General features: G+C 40.3%; 2 protein-coding genes across 6 annotated transcripts in view; one reads left to right on the top strand and one right to left on the bottom strand.

Annotated features, from left to right (window-relative positions):
- Positions 1–1,427: 1,427 nt before the first annotated feature.
- Positions 1,428–5,449, bottom strand: TMEM60 (transmembrane protein 60). The gene is made up of 2 exons (XM_055590159.1): positions 5,099–5,449; positions 1,428–2,114 (listed from the first exon to the last, which is right to left on the bottom strand). Exon 2 carries the CDS (start codon positions 2,062–2,064, stop codon positions 1,663–1,665), a length of 402 nt encoding a protein of 133 aa, XP_055446134.1. The 5' UTR covers positions 2,065–2,114; positions 5,099–5,449; the 3' UTR covers positions 1,428–1,662.
- A 197-nt stretch (positions 5,450–5,646) lies between these two features.
- The window catches only part of PHTF2 (putative homeodomain transcription factor 2), a 136,667-nt gene continuing 123,874 nt past the window's right edge, over positions 5,647–18,439 (top strand). For 4 of the 5 annotated variants that reach the window (XM_055590157.1, XM_055590155.1, XM_055590154.1 and 1 more), the window contains exon 1: positions 5,647–5,821. The gene's annotated coding sequence lies outside the window, so the exon portion shown is untranslated. The remainder of the gene's footprint in view (positions 5,822–18,439) is intronic. The other variant, XM_055590156.1, reaches the window with a different exon arrangement.

Below are 18,439 nucleotides of genomic sequence, written 5' to 3'. Positions count from 1 at the left end.
TTTCAAATGAAGAGTTAAGCAGTATTAGTTTGTAGTGTTGTGTCTGAAACTTTGTCACGTTATCGGTCTACAAAGAAGGAAGGAAAGGAAAGTGAACTCACTCAGTCGTGTCTGACTCTTTGCGACCCCCATGGACTGCAGCCTCCCAGGCTATTCCGTCCAGGGGATTTTCCAGGCAAGAGTACTGGAGTGGGTTGCCATTTCTTTCTCCAGGGAATCTTCCTGACTCAGAGATTGAACCTGGGTCTTCTGCATTGCAGGCCGACGCTTTACCCTCTAAACCACCAGGGAGAACTAGATCACAATTCTCTAAGCAATCTTCTCAAGCTTCCTTGGTGGCTCAGATGGTAAACAATCTGCCTGCAACGCGGAGACCTGGGCTTGATCCCTGGGTCAGGAAGATCCCCTGGAGAAGGGAATGACAGCCCAATCCAGTATTCTTGCATGGACAATTCCATGGACAGAGTAGCCTTGCAGGCTACTGTCCATGGGGTCACAAAGAGTTGGGCACGACTGAGCTAGTAACACCCTCAAGTACTAGCAGCCAGAAATCATTTTCTTGTTAGATATTTTTAAAATGAACACAATAGTACTTTAGAGACTCCCAAAGCTAAGAGGACTGTATAGGGCAAAAATAACCACCCTGACCCTGCTTTCGGGTTGTGGACTCCGGAATTCTTTTAAGTACTGCCACCTATGTGCCTGCTAAGTCGCTTCCATGGGATTCTCCAGGCAAGAATACTGGAGTGAATTGCCATTTCCTTCTCCAGGGGATATTCCCTGACCCAGGGATCCAACCCTGCATCTCTTGCACTGCAGGCCGATTCTGAGCCACTGGGGAAGCCCTACTGCCACCTATGTTTCACTGGAATTGTTTAAGTACTATGGTAGGGGCATCTGTAATTTTTCAAACCAAGACACTTGTAAGAATTAAAGGGGAACTACGTCCCTGAGACCCCAGACCAATAGGCATAACCTGGACTGTCCTGACATAAATGGGATGGATGGTTCCCCTAACATTAGGAAGAGGCAAGCTTCTGCTCAGTTTTTAATATTCTATCTCTAATTTATTTGTTCCAAATGGAAGGCGAAGATAACAATGAAGGTAGCCTAGATAAAAAACACAAATGAAAAAACTCAAAACTTTTAGATTCTTTCTGAATATAAACCTTAAGTGGCACCCCAGTTATTTCAGTAACTAGGTTTTCTTCATAATTGAGAAGCACAAATGACTATTTACATGGTCATAATGGGGCCATGATATATTAAATGTCTATTCAAATGTGTAGACTAAAGGCTTTTTACTTACTTTAAAGGCTTTTACTTACTTTTACTTTACTTACTAAAGGCTTTTACTTACTTTGTTTACGTACTTTTAATATTGACCACATACGTAAAGCAGATTATTCAAGAGTCAAGTAGAAACATAAGATCCAAAACAAACTTTATTCATATAGAACAATAAGGGTATTAATAACTCAAATATTGAATGATTAAGTTTGGGGTCAACTAGAAGTCACCAAGACTATTTTAATGGGAGCAGTATAAAATTACATTTGGTATTTTTCTCAGTTCTCTGGCATTCTTCAAGCTTGCAAAGATTCAGTACACTTTAATAATAGCTTGCTGAACAGCAATAAAATGAGCTGATGTCCTTAGAAGTCAGTCTCTCACAAAAAAGACGTTATATCCAAGTTCTATCAAAGCCCCAGCCAGTAAGGCCCATAAAGGAATGAAGACATAGGACAGATTCATGGTAGTAAACTGTTCCAGTTTAGCACAGAGTGCAAGACAGAAGGCTAATTTAAGTAACATTGCAATGAGGTACCAGGCTTTTTTTTTAATATTGTGTGATCCATGTCGAGGGTCAAAGCCAGACTTACATCGTCCAGCCATTTTCACAATCAGCATGACAAGAAGGATAGTATCAAATATCCAGACTGGAATAAATATGAGGAACCAGTTCCAAGGTGCCTTCTCATCCAGTTTCAACACCAACATGATCAAGAAGAGTAATGTGAAAAGCCAGGTGAGTAGTACTCTCTGAGCCAAGGACATTCTCATTTAAACAATTTAAAGAAGCTGTTGCAGGGTCGAAAAAAGGAAAATATACCCTAAGAGAAGGAAAAAAAAAAGTCAAGATCTTAAATTTTGGTACCAGAAAAAAATTATTTCTATTCCTGGTTTACAAAGCTGGCTCTTTTTCTCTCATAGATTTCCTAATTTTGAAAACACTTTATCATCTCCCTTTCATAATCCATCAAATTTGTAGCCATCTTTGACAACATCACATCCATCATTCCATACAGCTGTGACAAAATACAATTTTTAGTATATCCACTGGGTATAAGTTCTATTCAAGATGTTTTAAAAACAGCCTGTTTTTCTTGTTTTTCACACAAATGCAGGCACTCAGGATCTTTTTCCTGTACCTCAGGGATGTTCTTAATTAACCTTTCTTTGTACATTTGCACACCTATTAATTTTCATTATCAAGGAATACTAAGAAAAAGCATTCAAAATCAAAGAAAGGGTGGTATAAAGCCAGGAGAGGAGTTTTAATAAGGAGGGAACAGTTAAAAAAAATTACAACGTTAGGTAGAACTATGATTGTACAGAGTTCACTGGGCTAAGTAACATAGAACCCATTGATAACACTGGATTTTCGTATAGCTTAATCCATGGGTCTTACATTTTTTAATCAAATTTTCTCAAAGTTATTATAAATACCTATTTTCTTAGTCTAAAACTTTTTAGTAATACCCATTTTTTGGTTTGTGGTATATAGCTTTTTTACTACTTGCTACTCAATAATCAAAACCACTTAAAAAACTTGTGATTATTAGATGCTAAATTGTTTAATAATTGGAGCTATTTCTTACCTTCCTATCCTGTCTTACTGATCAATGTCTGTTTTGCACTAGTACTGTATCACTGTTACTAGATACATTCTAATATCTGGGAGGCCTAGTATCTACTTACTATTTTCTTCTCCAAAATATTTTCTCTTACTGGCCCTTCCAGTTTTTCAATGCTAAAATCACTAAATTTAAAAAACTCGGAATTTTGATAGGAATCCATCAATCTGTAATACTTAAGTATAAACACATTTAATCTTCACATACAGGTTTACAGTATGTTCCATATTTATTCCAATTTTTATATCAGTCTTGTGACCATCTGGAAAAAGGGTAAACAGAATGGCAAGTCAGAAGCAAGGTTGCATGAAGTTAGGTGAGGAGCTAACAGAAGATAACGAAATGCAAACAGGTGACATTTTATTCCTCTGAAACACTGGGAGAAGAGAAAATGAAAGGTAAGACTTACAATGATAATGATGAAGGATCAAGAAGAGATTTTCAGTAAAGGATAGAAATTATAAACAAAAGGAAATAAGCCACTGGGGAATGATAGACTGAGGATGAGACAGCATAGGAGATTGCAAGAGGAAAAGATAAGCAGGTAATGGGGATGGTAACAGAAGTAAAAATGCAGGAGGACAAGAAATAAGGAAAAAGGGAGGAAACTGGCTAGATAAATCAAATGTCCTAGCCTATCATCTTTAAGTAGTTATATTTTAGGACTAACTTTGATTGTTACATCTTTACTACTTTAAACAGTGGGTAGCTATCATGGTGCAAGAGTATATATATCTGTTTCATTTCAGTAATGATCTGAGTCTCCAAGCTCCCTTCTTTCCTCTATATAACCCATCTGCTTGCACTCAATTTGTTTACTTAGCGTGAAGATACTTCATACTGCAGTATGAAAAACAGATGCTTTTGTTCCCAGGAAGGCATTTTCTGTGCTGGTCCTTTCCTGGCCAGAGGCTGCCATAATGGGATGTGGAACCAAATTTGGAAGAAGAGGTGGAGAGGTATGTACTGATTAGTAACTACAGATGGGTTTCATACTGTAAATTGAATTTGCTCAATTCCAGTTTCCAATCCCTCTGGCCGTTTTTGTTAACTTTTAAAAAAGTTTATGATAATACATTTGCTTAAACATAACTTCTATCAGCCAGCCATTAAATGAGTCAAGCTTTCCACTTCCCCCCCTCAACATAGGTCTGAGTAGTAACTCAATAAGGGTAACTGCATTCAAAGCAGGTGCTTTAAGATTGGAGGTCAAACGACTGCAAAAAAACAACCTTGTGGCTACAAGTTTTTTTTATGTGGGATGCAACAGAGTTTTGTGTGCACTTTCACTAAAAGCACTCTATTGATATTTAAATGATGCTTGAAGGATCATGGGTGCTGGGGTACAATGATGACAAACAACTCCGATTTATTAATAAACCTCCATTAATTTATTATATTTGTTTCCTACTACTTCTCTTCTTTCTCTTTTAAGGAGGGTGGGGGAGCTGCATACTCCAAAATTTTTTAAAGTATTTTTCATTCGTGATTATGTTTTGCACCTGAAGACAGTTAAGTATATACCGCCTATCCGCCTAACACCTGCGCTGCCCCTAAATGGAAATCTAAAGGGCCCTGCCCCCACACAGGTCCAGCATCTCGGTATCAGGTGTGGGTGGACCCGATAACTTGTCCGTGGTGGTTGCCACACCATTTCCATTTTCCTTCTCGCGACTGTCAGTACACTTCCATATGAACTCGTCCTATCCCAAAGACAGTTTTGCTTAATGAGCCCACAACAAAGAATTCCTCCAGATAATGAGTCACTTTCGAAAGGTACCTACTTCAACAACCTTGGCCAACCTGACCATCCTTCAAAGGAACAGCGTTCTGCTTACATTTACCTGATTTTCGGGCCTACTTGTCTCTAGAACTTCAGGGCGTTCCTAAGGGGGTTCCTAAACTATCCTTACCCTTCAACTTCAAACGCCGACGGTCCGACAGCGGCGCCCTATCCGAACTCCCCCCATTCTGCACTGCGGGCCCAGTACATTTTGGAGTTGAACGCAGTTCTTGTACGATATGATCCACAACGCAAACAGAAGCCTGGTGCCACTCCGGTGTATTTGGGTCTGGAGGGTGAGGGGATGGGCGCGGCGACGAGGGAGGCAGACACAGGGTAGGGGGCGGGGGGCCAGTGCACTTCGGGGTATGCCGGCTCGTCGGAGCCCTGGACTCACCCGGCAGTTCCGCTGTCTGGAGAGCGGAGAGGGGCTCGAAGATCAGGAAATTCGCCAGTTTGGATCCTTGGCCTTTTCCACACTTCTCCCCCCATTAAATCCAGAAGCCATCACATGATAGTCAAGAAAAAGGGACCTCAATTCCGCCTCCTCAAACGACCACAGTACAGGCTCTCTTGGGTGTACCTCAGAGCCGCGCCCACATCCGGGGCAGGGTCTAACCGCCTGGGCCTCTCCTATAGGTAGAGAGAACGCCAATCAGAGAGCTCAGAAGCTCCCTCCCCTGAATTAATTGGGCCATTCAGCCGCCAGTGCAAACCAACCGACTTTTTCGTACAATCCGGTTTGTCAAAATGATGGCTATAAAAGAAGCCACTGGGCCCGCCTCTTGACTGCTACGGGCTAGCAGGAAAGTCAGTCTAAGCAAAGCCGGGAGCGTCCGTGGTCCCATTGGGCCTACAGATGCCAATTAGACTTTGCAGCGCTCAGCCCCGCCCCCGCGGGGCGCCCCTCCCCTCCTCTGGCTCTACCAGTCAGAGCGCCGAGACGCCGGCGCAAAATCCTGCGGGAGAGGGGGTGGGGCGGCGGATCTGGAGGCGGCGCGCCCGCGGGCAGCTTCGTTGTGACTCCTCAGGCTCCCGCGGCGGCGGTGGCGCTCGCCTCGGTGTCTCCCGCGCGCACCCTAGCCGCCTCTAGCGGCACGGCGCCGCGCCCTTTCCTAAGGTAAGAGCCGGCATCACCTCCACGCTCGGGCGGGCCGTGTGGAGGTCGTTGGGTTCTGACATAAGCCGAAGATGAAGGTGGATGAGCGAGGAGAGCGGCGAGTGGGATGGAGGTGGGGGCTCCGGGGTCAACGCATCGTCCTCCCGGCCCGTGACTTCGTCGGGCAGCCGCCGGCACCTGCGCTCCGGGGTCCTATCATTTGGCCGGCGGCGGAGGCTCAGTTTTCCTCCTCCTGAACCCGGGCAGTTCTCGAGCGTGGATGGTGACGACCCGAATCGCAGCGCCGCCTCTCGCTCCTCCCGCCCCTTCTCAAGGCCCCTCTCCTTCGCTTCCTTCCCGTGGCGTTCTGTTGGGGGCGCGTCGGGTCCGAGGGCGTGTGCGGCCAGCGGGTGGCCGAGTCCCGGCCCGAGGGGAGCGGCCAGCTAGCGGCCGGAGCAGCGAGCTCTGAAGAAGGGGGCGACTCTGTGCGCGCTGAAAGCCGGCTGGCGGGGGTCGCTGCCCTGCCCTCACTGAGAGGGCAACAGTTTTCTGATTCCAGGACTGACTGCGGAGCGGGTGCTGAAATCCTTGGCGTGGGCCTTAAAGGGGTATTTCTTGTCTGGAAACAATGCCGCGGTCCATCGGCGTGCTTCACATTTTCTTATTTTATTCTGTCTCATGTTGACAGCCAGTGTTTTGGTATTGTTCCTTCAGGTCATGGCTTTCTAATGCAGTGTCTCCTTTTAGAACTTTGGAGAGTATTCTGTCGGTAATCTGATACCCTTTTAATTTTTAGTGTGGTCCCCCTCCCCCTCAAAAAAGGACCTGCTTTATAACAACATGTACTGAGTAGGGAACTACAGAATCTGAGACAATTTCTTAATCTCAGTATCTATTGACATGTACCAAGTAATTTAAAAATTCGTGTGACTGTATTAAGTGTTTTGTCATTTACACTTGCCTAGTTTGTTAATAGTATATCCTGCTTACTTTGATATTAGTCTGTTATTTGTGGTACTTTGATTTTATAATTTTTGTTTAGCTTTAGCCAACTAGACTTTTGAAAATTTGTCCCCCCGCCCCCTTTGAGATTGTGGCTGTAGCTTTAGTATTTGCTCTTGTTTCAAGGGGTTATGTATTTTAAAAAACTTTTTTCCCCCCAAACTGATAGCTTTTAAAAGCTTTAAGGGGGAAATTCTAAAAATTTGGAAATTACACACTTTAGTCTAAAGATCCATAAAAATAGCATAACAATATAAAATCCTAACTTTTTGGAGTAACCGCTGCTAAGTTTAAGGGATGGCAGTGGATAGTCCCTCTCCGGTGCGGTGACTTATCCTCTAGATTCCAGAGAAATCTTGCAGGTGTGGGGAGAATGAGTTATGTCTGAGGCCAGAACACAGGTGGTTCCAGGAGCGTTTTCTTGTTGGGAAAAGAGCATGCCTCCCTCACAATTTAGTTGTCTGTGTGCATCCTAGGTAGTATTAAGTTCAGTTCAGTTCAGTCGCTCAGTCGTGTCCGACTCTTTGCGACCCCATGAATCGCAGCAGCCAGGCCTCCCTGTCCATCACCAACTCCTGGAGTTCACCCAGACTCATGTCCATCGAGTCAGTGATACCATCCAGCCATCTCATCCTCTGTCGTCCCCTTCTCCTCCTGCCCCCAATCCCTCCCAGCATCAGGGTCTTTTCCAGTGAGTCATCTCTTCACATGAGGTGGCAGTATTAAGTTAGGTGGTAATAAAGTAGAAAGTGTCTGTGTTCTAATTTTCAAAGTTTCTGGTAGGGCTTGAAAATGAGGTGAGCAAATATAATATACAATGGGGACACTCTTGCATGGTCAGGCTTCCAAGAATAAACTTTTTTTTGAATCCAAACTGGCACTGGCCAGTTGGCTATAAAAGTCAAGTTAAGTGACCTGACCAATTTTTAAGCCATGAACCTTTTTGGCTAGTCCATTTCATTCAAAATTGCAAGGAATTTTTTTTTTAAGTTTTTATTGGATATAGTTGATTTACAATGTTGTTAGTTTCAGGTGTACAGCAAAGTGAATCAGTTATACATATATCCACTCTTTTTTAGACGCTTTTCCTGTGTAGGCTATTATAAGTATTGAGTAGAGTTTCCTGTGCTGTTCAGTAAATCCTTATTACCTGTTTTATATGTAGTAGTGTCTATATGTCAGTCCCAGTTTTCTAATTTATCCCTCCCCTTTACACCCAATAACCATAAGTTGTCTTCTACGTCTGTAACTATTTCTGTTCTGTTGATAAGTTCATTTGTACCCTTTTTAAATATTCCACATATAAGTGATATCATGTGGTATTTGTTTTTCTCTGTCTGACTTCACTCAGTATGACAGTCTGTAGGTCCATTCATGTTGCTGCAAATGGAATTATTTATTTCTTTATGACTTGAGTAATACCAACATTTCAAGAATTTATAATGAAAAAGGATTCCCTAGACTGAGCTGAAGAAAATTTAGGGTAGCATGTAGAAAAAAATGAGGATCAAAAAAATAGTTCATTTGCCTCTGTATTACCTCATTTAATCATTATAATCCTAAAAGAGGTAGCTACAGTGATTACTGTCCTCCTATGAGTTAACGTAGTTAACATATGTGTTTAAGATTTCTCAGATAAGTTTAGAGGTGAAATTCACATCTAAGCGATCTAATTACAAAGCCTGTATTCCAAACTGTTGTATTTTACCATCACAGTAAAAATGGCTTCATACAGATGTGGTTGAAGGCGACTGATCAGTGGAAAATAATGCTGCAGAATAAACTTAATATTTGGTAACACTTTGCGATCACTGTACAGTAAGCACTGTTGACTATTGCTGGAATGTAAGGGTGGAGTCCTTCCTTGTCTTTGAGGAACATCCCTTTAGTGAGAGAGAGAGATGTGAACAAATAATGGTAATACAATACAGTGTATATTGTACTATAAGAGAGTGCCATAAAGTCTGTGGTTTCATGGAAAGAGAATTGAGTTAAAGTTCAGACCAGCATTTGAATTCCTGTTTTGCTTTGTGACCTGGAATATGATATCAAATTTCATTCATGTTTAGTTTCCTTACCTGTTAAGTGGAGAGAATAATACTTCAAAGGGGAGTATTAATATTAAGCAAAATTTGTAAAGTACTGGCTTATTGGTATTGGATGAATAAAGTCCTGAATGAGGAATAAAAAACAAATAAATTGAAGAGTTGAGATGGGTTGGAGGTTTACCGGGTGCTATCTCTGGAGCCTTAAAGGGTGACTGATAACTTTTATTAGTGGGGAGGAAGGGCATCAACACAGATAGAACACACAGAACCAGAGGCAGGGTCTCAGAACGGGAATATGGATTGTTATGGGAATGGCAAGTAATTGTGGCTCTGTATACAAAGTATTTGCAAAGGCCAAATGTAAATGATAATTGTGTAGAAATGTGGCTGGGCAATTTTAGTAGTTAGAAATTATATACTTTATAAGAATATCTCAAGAGTGTGAATTGTTACTTTTTTAATATTTACTTTTTAATACTTACTAAAACTGACTTCCAAATGTGTTCAGGCAAGCAACTATTTCATTATTTCATTATGGTATTTCATCCTAACCAGTAAAAGAAGACTAATTCAAGGGAAGTATTTTGGGATTATTTTAAAAAGAAAAATAATCTCGAGAATTCCCTGGATGTCCAGTGGTACACTTCCACTGCAGGAGGTGCGTGTTGGATCCCTAGTTGGGAACTAAGATTCTGTAGGATGTGGGGTGCCACCAAAGAAATTAAAAGTAAAATAGTCTTAATTAAGTGATTGCCTTTCCTTAACCTGACCTACCCTGTTGCCACGTAGAGTCAATATTGCACATTACCCTTGGCATATATGTTACCATCTTTTCTGAGCCAAAACTTGAGATGTGACAGTCTAACAGAATGTTTTAAATTGAGACTGTCCTTGAAAACCTGAGAAAAAGTCCCATGCTTATGTCTTCTCCTCAGGACAGCACAGAACCATAAATACTCACATTGGATTTATAAATGTGGATCACCTGATAACCAAAATCATATAACTAAGTTGAAAATACTTAGTCAAATGACGTTTTGGAAAGCTGCCTTTTTAGTCCAACTTTTTAAGTGTCATGTAGATGCGTAAATGACACAAAATAATAGAGGTGAGTTTTCAGATGAAAAAATGGCTTCCTCAAACAGGTAATTTTAGAAGACTAGGAAAGAAAATATGTTGGACTTCATTTTGAACAGAAACTGGGGCAGGAAATGGCTGTGGCTGAACCACTACCTGATAATAATCATAACATGATTAAATTTGACATTTAATGAGAGGAAGTAAAGGAGAAAAAGTACACTGTATGCAGCTTTCCAGTTTTAGAAGCAGTAGGGAAAGGGGCTATTAAAAGTGTATCTACAGAAATTTTGAAGACATGTAGTAGGCACACTTGTTCATGAATGAAATCACCTTGGTCAAACATTCAGCAAGAGGCCTCTTAAAGGTAGCAGAAAGCTTATGAAAGTTATGTGTCACAAGTTTTGGTGCTCTACAGATCTAGGTTCAAATTTCAATTCTTCAGTCCACCAGTTGTCTTAATTTTCAGCTCACTATGCAATCTTTTTCAGGTTTCAGTTCAGTTCAGTTGAGTCGCTCAGTCGTGTCTGACTCTTTGCAGTCCTATGAATCGCAGCATGCCAGGCCTCCCTGTCCATCACCAACTCCTGGAGTTCACTCAGCCTCACGTCCATTGAGTCAGTGATGCCATCCAGCCATCTCATCCTCTGTCGTCCCCTTCTCCTCCTGCCCCCAATCCCTCCCAGCATCAGGGTCTTTTCCAATGAGTCAGCTCTTCGCATGAGGTGGCCAAAGTACTGGAGTTTCAGCTTTAGCATCAGTCCTTCCAATGAACACCCAGGACTGATCTCCTTTAGAATGGACTGGTTGGATCTCCTTGCAGTCCACGGGACTCTCAAGAGTCTTCTCCAACACCACAGTTCAAAAGCATCAATTCTTCGGTGCTCAGCTTTCTTCACAGTTTTAGTTTTATTTAATCATAAAATGGAGATACTTTGCAAAATTTTGAAAATGAGATGAACTAATATATGTGAAACACTTGATACATGGCCTGGCTTATAAGACTTGCCAAAAAAAAAGTTGCTGCAGTTCAACCAAGTTGAAAAGGATGTACTTAAGAAAATAAAAGTACAATTCTTGGGATTTCCCTTGTGGTCCAATGGCTAGGACTCTGAAGTCCCGAAGTAAGGGGCTTGAATTCAATCTCTGGTCAGGGAAGTAGATCCCACATGCCCAAGTAAAGAGCCCGCATGCTGCAATGAAGAGTTAGCACAGCCAAATAAAATAATATAAATATTAAAAATGTAAAAAAAATAACAATTCTCAAGTGGAGTCAGGAAAGCCAGAAAATGGCAAACAGTGAAAACTTTAAAAGGAGGCAAAGGATGTTACATAGGTAATAAGCAGAATTCAGTAAAGAATTGAATCATTACAGCCACATACAACAAAAAGGGAAAAGGTAGGGAGAGAGCTTCACATTCCCCAATTTTTTTCTGAAGAAAGTAGGTCAGACTCATTAAACGAGATAGAGCAAATAAATAGGCTCGGCTTCCCAGGTGTCTCAGGAAGAATCCACCCACTAATGCAGAAACTGCAGGACACATGGGTTTGATCCCTGAGTTGGGAAGATCACCTGGAGGAGAAAGTGTCAACCCACTTTAGTGTTCTTGCCTAGAGAATCCCATGGATAGAGGAGTCTGGAGGGCTACAGTGCATGGGATCACAAAGAATTGGACACGACTGAGCAATTGAGTGCACACACACACACAAGAGTCTACCTTTTGGCCTCTGAAAGTTTACATGTACCATGGTTGTTGTTTAGTCATGTCTGACTCTTTGCCACCCAGTAAACTGCAGCACACTAGGCTTCCCTGTCCTTCACCATCTCCCAGAGCTTGCTGTAGCTCATGTCCATTGAGTTGATGATGCCATCCAACCATCTCATCCTCTGTTGTCCCCTTCTCCTCCTGCCTTCAATCTCTCCCACATTGGGGTCTTTTCAAATGAGTCAGTTCTTCGCATCAGGTGGCCCAAGTGTTGGAGCTTCAGTATCAGTCCTTCCAGTGAATATTCAAGACTGATTTCCTTGAGCATTGACTGGTTTGATCTCCTTGCAGTCCAAGGGACCCTCAAGAGTCTTCTCTAGCACCACAGTTCAAAAGCATCAATTCTGTGGCGCTCAGCCTTCTTTATGGTTCAACTCTCACATCCATACATGACCACTGGAAAAACTATAGCTTTGAGTAGATGGACCTCTGTCAGCAAAGTAATGTCTCTGCTTTTTAATATGCTGTCTAAGTTGGTCATAGCTTTTCTTCCAAAGAATAAGCGTCTTTTAATTTCACATGGTGATTGTAGTCGCCATCTGCAGTGATTTTGGAGCCCAAGAAAATCACTCTCTCACTGTTTCCATTGTGTGCCTGCCTATTCGTGATGGGACTGGATGCTGTGATCTCTTTGTTTTTTGAATGTTGAGCTTTAAGCCAGCTTTTTCACTCTCCTCTTTCACCTTCATCAAGAGGCTCTTTAGTTTCTCTTCACTTTCTGCCATAAGGGCGGTGTCATCTGCATATCTGAGGTTATTGATATTTCTCCCGGCAATCTTGATTCCTGCTTGTGCTTCATCCAGCCTGGCATTTCACATGATATACACTGCAAATAAGTTAAATAAGCAGGGTGACAGTACTCAGCCTTGACGTACTCCTTTCCCGATTTGGAATCAGTCTGTTGTTCCATGTCCAGTTCTGTTGCTTCTTGACTTGCATGTAGATTTCTTAGGAGACAGGTAAGGTGGTCTGGTATTCCCCTGTCTTTAAGAATTTTCCAATTTGTTGTCATCCACACAGTCAAAAGCTTTAGCGTAGTCAGTGAAGCAGAAGTAAATATTCTTCTGGAATTCGTTTGCTTTTTCTGTGATCCAGTGGATGTTGGCAATTTAATCTCTGGTTCCTCGGCCTTTTCTAATTCAGCTTGAACACCTGGAAGTTTTTGGTTCATGTACTGTTGAAGCCTAGCTTGGAGAATTCTGCGTGTTACTTTGCTAGCATGTGAAATGAATGCAATTGTGTGGTAGTCTGTGCATTCTTTGGCATTGCCCTTCTTTGGGATTGGAATGAAAACTAACCTTTTCCAGTCCTGTGGCCACTGCTGAGTTTTCCAAATTTGCTGGTATATTGAGTGCAGAGCTTTAAGAGCATCATCTTTTAGGATTTGAAATAGCTCAACTGGAATCCCATCACCTCCACTATCTTTGTTCGTAGTGATGCTTCCTAAGGCCCACTTGACTTCACACTCCCAAGATGTCTGGCTGTATGTGAGTGAGCCTGCTGTCGTAAATGTGCCATATGTTGAAGAATAAACATATCTTTTCTCCTCTTGTATTGCCTATTCTAGTCAATGGCTTTTCTAATGTTCAGGCTGGGAATCATGGAATATCCTTACTCTGTTTTTCCCCATACCTTTTATGTCCAGTCAGTCACTGCATCTGCTTATTCTCTCTACTAGTTATCTCTTTTATTAATGCCCTATCCCAACACCTACTCTGAGTTAATAAAAATGCTCATTGCCACTGACTTATTTCATGTCCTCATCATTTCATTATTGTCTCTAGTCTCTTTACCTTTTTTTTCTTTTGACCTTGAGGCATTCAGGATCTTAGTTCCCTGACCAGAGATCAAACCTGGGCCCCCTGCAGAAGTGCAGAGTCTTAACCACTGAACCACCAAGGAAGTCCCAGATCTCTTTGATTTTAATTTAGCCTCATATTAACCAGTTCTCTACACAGCTTCCTTCCAGAATGATTTTACTGAAATACTAACATAACCATATCAAATTTCTATCTGTAATGCTTGTACATGATAGTTAATAAATACCTGACCTCTCCATGTATTGATATCTTAAACTTAAGATGAATTTAAGTGGCTAGCATACTTAAACCTGGAGTTTTCTTTATGGGAAAGATTTTAGCTTTAAATTCTATTTATTTAATTTATTATTTCTTTTTCTTTTATTTATTTATTTCTTTTTGAGTAAGCATCAGTTGTTTGTATCTTTCAAGGAACTTGTTAATTTAAATTGTTAAATCCAGGGGCATACATGTTCATAATATTCATTTATTATATTTTTTATATCTCTAAGATCTGTAGTAATGTTTTCTTTCTCATTCCTGACTGTTAATTTGTGTATTTTCTCACTTTTTTTCCTGTTAAGTCTGGCTACAAATTTGTTTTGTTGCTATTCTCAAAGAGCCAGATTTTTTTTTAATTAATTTTGTGTTTTCAGTTTCAGTGATTTCTGTTCTTATTTCCATTTTGTTGTTTACTTTGTATTTTATTTGCTTTTGATTTGTTAGAATCTTAAAATGTAAACTTATTCTGTTATTGTCTTCTAATACAAATGTTTAATGCTATAAAATTCCCCTCTAAATAGTGATTGGTGTGCAACTCACAAATGTTTATATTCGTGTTTTCATTTTTGTTCAATTCAGAAATCCTTGTTGATTTTGTTTGTGGTTTCTTCATTGAATCTGTTGGTTATTTAAAGGTATGTACACAAGTTTCCCAATATTGAGGTATTTTTCAGAGGTTGACTTCTGATTTAATTTCACTGTGGTCATAAAACATACATGGCATGATTTGAGTCATTTTAAATTTATTGAGACTTGTTTTATGATAGTATCATCTCTCTTGGTAAATGATTCATGTGTGCTTGAAAAGAATGTTGGGTGGAGTGTTCTGTAAATACTAATCAGATCAAGTTGACTGACAAAATTTTCAAGCCTTTTGTATCCTTACATATTTTATGTCTGCTTGTTGTCTTCATTTTTGAGAGAAGGGTGTTGAAATCTTTGACTATAATTGTGGCCTTGCCAATTTCTCCTTGTAGTTTGATCAGTTTGGCTTCATATATTGGTAGTTTGAAGTTCTGTTACTCGATGCATGCATATTTACGATTATTATCTTTTGATGAATCTTTTTGTCATTGCGAAATGGACCTTTGGTAATATGCTTTTCTCTGAAGTCTACTTTGTTTGTATTGCCATTCTAGCTTTGTTTTGAGTAGTGTTAGTGTTATTTCTCTTTTTCCATTTGAAAACTTTTTACCTATTTGCATTTAAGCTGGATTTCTGGTACATGGGATATAGTTGGACCTTGCTTTTTCTTTTCTTTCTTTCAAATCCAGCTTTCTAATCTCTGCTGTTAATTTAGACCATTTACATTTAATGTGATTATTTTGTTGGGTTTAAATCTTCCTTCTTGGTAATGTGTTTCTTATTTGTTACATCTGTTCTTTGTTCTTTTTTTTTTTCTTTACCTTCTTTTGTATTTGAGTATTTTTATGATACTCAATAAATACTTTATTGGAGAATTAATTATCTGTAGCTTGAAAAAAAATTTTGCTGCTTGTTTGTAGTGGCTATATATATCTTTAGCTTATCACATCTACTTTGAGTAAAACGCCACTCTCCATTTCATGTAAGTGCCTTGTAACGGTACACTTGGATTTTCTCTTTTCAGCTTGTGTGCTATTGTCATACATTTTGGTTTTACATGTGTTTAAAATTCCATAATGTATTTCTACTTTTTCAGCTTTATGTGGTCAGTTGTCTTTTAAGGGGATTGGTGGCTCAGATGGTAAGTAATCCACCTGCAATGCTGGAGACCTGGATTTGATCCGTGGGTTTGAAGATCCCTGGAGGAGGGCATGGGAACCCACTCCAGTATTCTTGCCTGGAGAATCCCCATGGACAGAGGAGCCTGGCGGGCTGCAGTCCATGGGGTCACAAAGAGTTGGACATGACTGACCAATTAAGTACAGTGAACTTTTTTTTTTTTTAAATCTCTTACATTTACCCACATATTTACCATTTTTAGGGCTCTTCTTTCCTTTGGAATTCTTTTTCCATCTGGTATTTTCCTTTTTCCTGAAATACTTACTTTAGTATTTATTGTAATGGTTGTGATGCTATATCACTGATGAAATTTTTTTCAGCTTTTGTATGTCTGAAAAAATACTTTAAAATATATTTTTGCCAGATATAGAAATTGAGATCAACACCTTTTTTTTTTTCTTTCTGTTTTTTTCCCCGGGAGTATAACAATACTGCACCACTGTCATCTCATTGCATTTTTCCAATGTGGAATCTGTTATCCTTATTTCACTATACCGAAAATAATGTTTTTTTCCTCTGGCTGCTTTTAAGATCTCTTTATCATTTGTTTTAAGCACTTGTAGTAAGATGTACCTAGGTACCTTATGTTTCTTAGGCTTGGGGTTTGTTGAACTTCTTGGTTTGAAGCTTTACTGTTTTTATCAAATGTAGAAGAAATTTGTCCATTATTTCTTCAGATATTTTTTTTTGTTTTGTTTCTTCATTCTTCTCATTCTGGTACTGCTGCTGCTAAGTCGCTTCAGTCATGTCCGACTCTGTGCGACCCCATAGACGGCAGCCTGCCAGGCTCCTCCGTCAATGGGATTTTCCAAGCAAGAGTACTGGAGTGGGGTGCCATTGCCTTCTCCCCATTCTGGTACTAGTTATTCATATATTATGCTTCTTGATAATGTCCCACAGCTAACTGATGCTTTCTTCCCTTTTTTTTTTTCTCTCCTTGTTTCAACTTGGACAGTGTCTCTTGCTCTGTCCTCAAGATTACTAATCTTTTCACTTTCTGATTTGCTATTATCTCATTCAGCAAATTTTCTTTTTAAATTTTTTTTAACTTTTGGCCGCACTGGGTCTTTGTTACTATGCTTGGGCTTTTCTCTGGTTGCAGCAAGCAGCAGCTCCTCTTTATTTGGGGTGTGTGGGCTTCTCATTGTGGTGGCGTCACCTGTTGTGCAGCATGGGTTCTAGGACTTGGGGGCCTCAGTAGTTGCGGCTCCCAGGCTCTGGAGCACAGGCTGAATATTTGTGGAGCACAGACTTACTTGCTTCATAGCATTTGGGATCTTCCTGGACCAGTGATTGAACCTGAGTCTCCTGTGTCAGCCAGTAGAGCAGTAAAGCACCACTGAAGCCCCACGGTATTTTTCTCAATAGGCATTTTCATTTCTAGAAGTTTGATTTGAATCTTGTCTGTATCTTAAATGTTTCTCCTTTATATGTTCAGGCTTTCTTCTCCTTTCTTGAATAAAATCGATCCTTGCATGATGTGGGGGTTAGTGGTGGTGACTGACTGTTCACACAATCAAAAATCTTTGTATAACTTTATAACACTCCATGTCATGGTTCTGCATCTGCAGATTTGACCAATTACAGATCATGTAGTAATGTAATTTTTTTTTTAATTGTGTTTAAGAGAAACTACATAATTCAAACTATGTTTTTTGAGGGGCAACTGTATACATGGAGTTTATACTGAGGTTTTTTTTTTTTATTAATTGTAATTAAAAAGTACATAAAATTTACCATCTCAGTCAGTATACAGTTTGGTAGTGTTAATTACATTAATGTTGTCTTGAAACAGCTTTCCAGAACTTCTCATCTTGCAAATATGAAACTCTGTAACCATTAAACAACTTAAAAACAACTACTATTTACTCTTTCCTCCAGTCCCAGGAAGCCATTCTGTTTTTTGTCTCTATGAACTTGGCTATGCTAGGTACCTCAAATTAATGGGGTAACACGGCATTGGTCTTTTTGTGACTGGCTTATTTCACTTGGAGAAGGAAATGGCAACCCACTCCAGTATTCGTGCCTGGAGAATCCCATGGATGGAGGAGGTTGGTGAGCTACAGTCCACGGGGTTGCAGAGTCGGACACGACTGAACGACTTCACTTTCACTATTTCACTTAGTTTAATGTCCTCAAGATTCATCCATGTTGTGATGTGTGGCAGGATTTCCTTTAAGGCTAAATAATATTCTATTGTATAATTTTCTTTATTCATTCATCCATTGGTGGACATGTGGGTTATTTTCATTGCTTGGCTGTTGTGAATATTACTGCTGTAAACATGGATATGCGAATATGTCTTCAAGACCATGCTTCTTTCGGATATATCCCCAAAAGCAAAGCTCATTCGGTAAAGAATCTGCCTGTAGTGCAGAAGACTCAGGTTCGATCCCTGGGTTGGGAAGATCCCCTGGAGAAGGAAATGGCAAACCGTTCCAATGTCCTTGCCTGGAAAATCCCATGGGTAAAGGAGCCTGGTGAGTTGCAGTCAGTGGGGTTGCAAAGAGTCAGGCATGACAGAGCAACTAACACTTTTACTTTCCAAAGGCAAAATTGCTGGATCATTTGGTAGTTCTATTTTCAAATTTTTTGAGGAATCTCCATACTATTTTCTGTAGTGATTGTGCCACTTCAGCATTGCACCAATAGTGTACATGGTTTCCAACTTTTTCACATCTTTGTCAACACTTGTTATTTTCTATTTTGCTGATACTAGGTATCATAATGGATATAAAAGTGATATCTCATTATGGTTTTAATTTACATTTACCTAATGATGCGAAGAGTTGACTCATTGGAAAAGACCCTGATGCTGGGAGGGATTGGGGGCAGGAGGAGAAGGGGACGACAGAGGATGAGATGGCTGGATGGCATCACTGACTCAATGGACATGAGTCT

The sequence above is a fragment of the Bubalus kerabau genome, chromosome 8 (assembly GCF_029407905.1).
Source record: "Bubalus kerabau isolate K-KA32 ecotype Philippines breed swamp buffalo chromosome 8, PCC_UOA_SB_1v2, whole genome shotgun sequence".
Lineage (NCBI taxonomy): Eukaryota > Metazoa > Chordata > Mammalia > Artiodactyla > Bovidae > Bubalus > Bubalus kerabau.
Note: the sequence above shows the minus strand (reverse complement) of the source record. Positions and strands in the feature narration are given on the sequence as shown.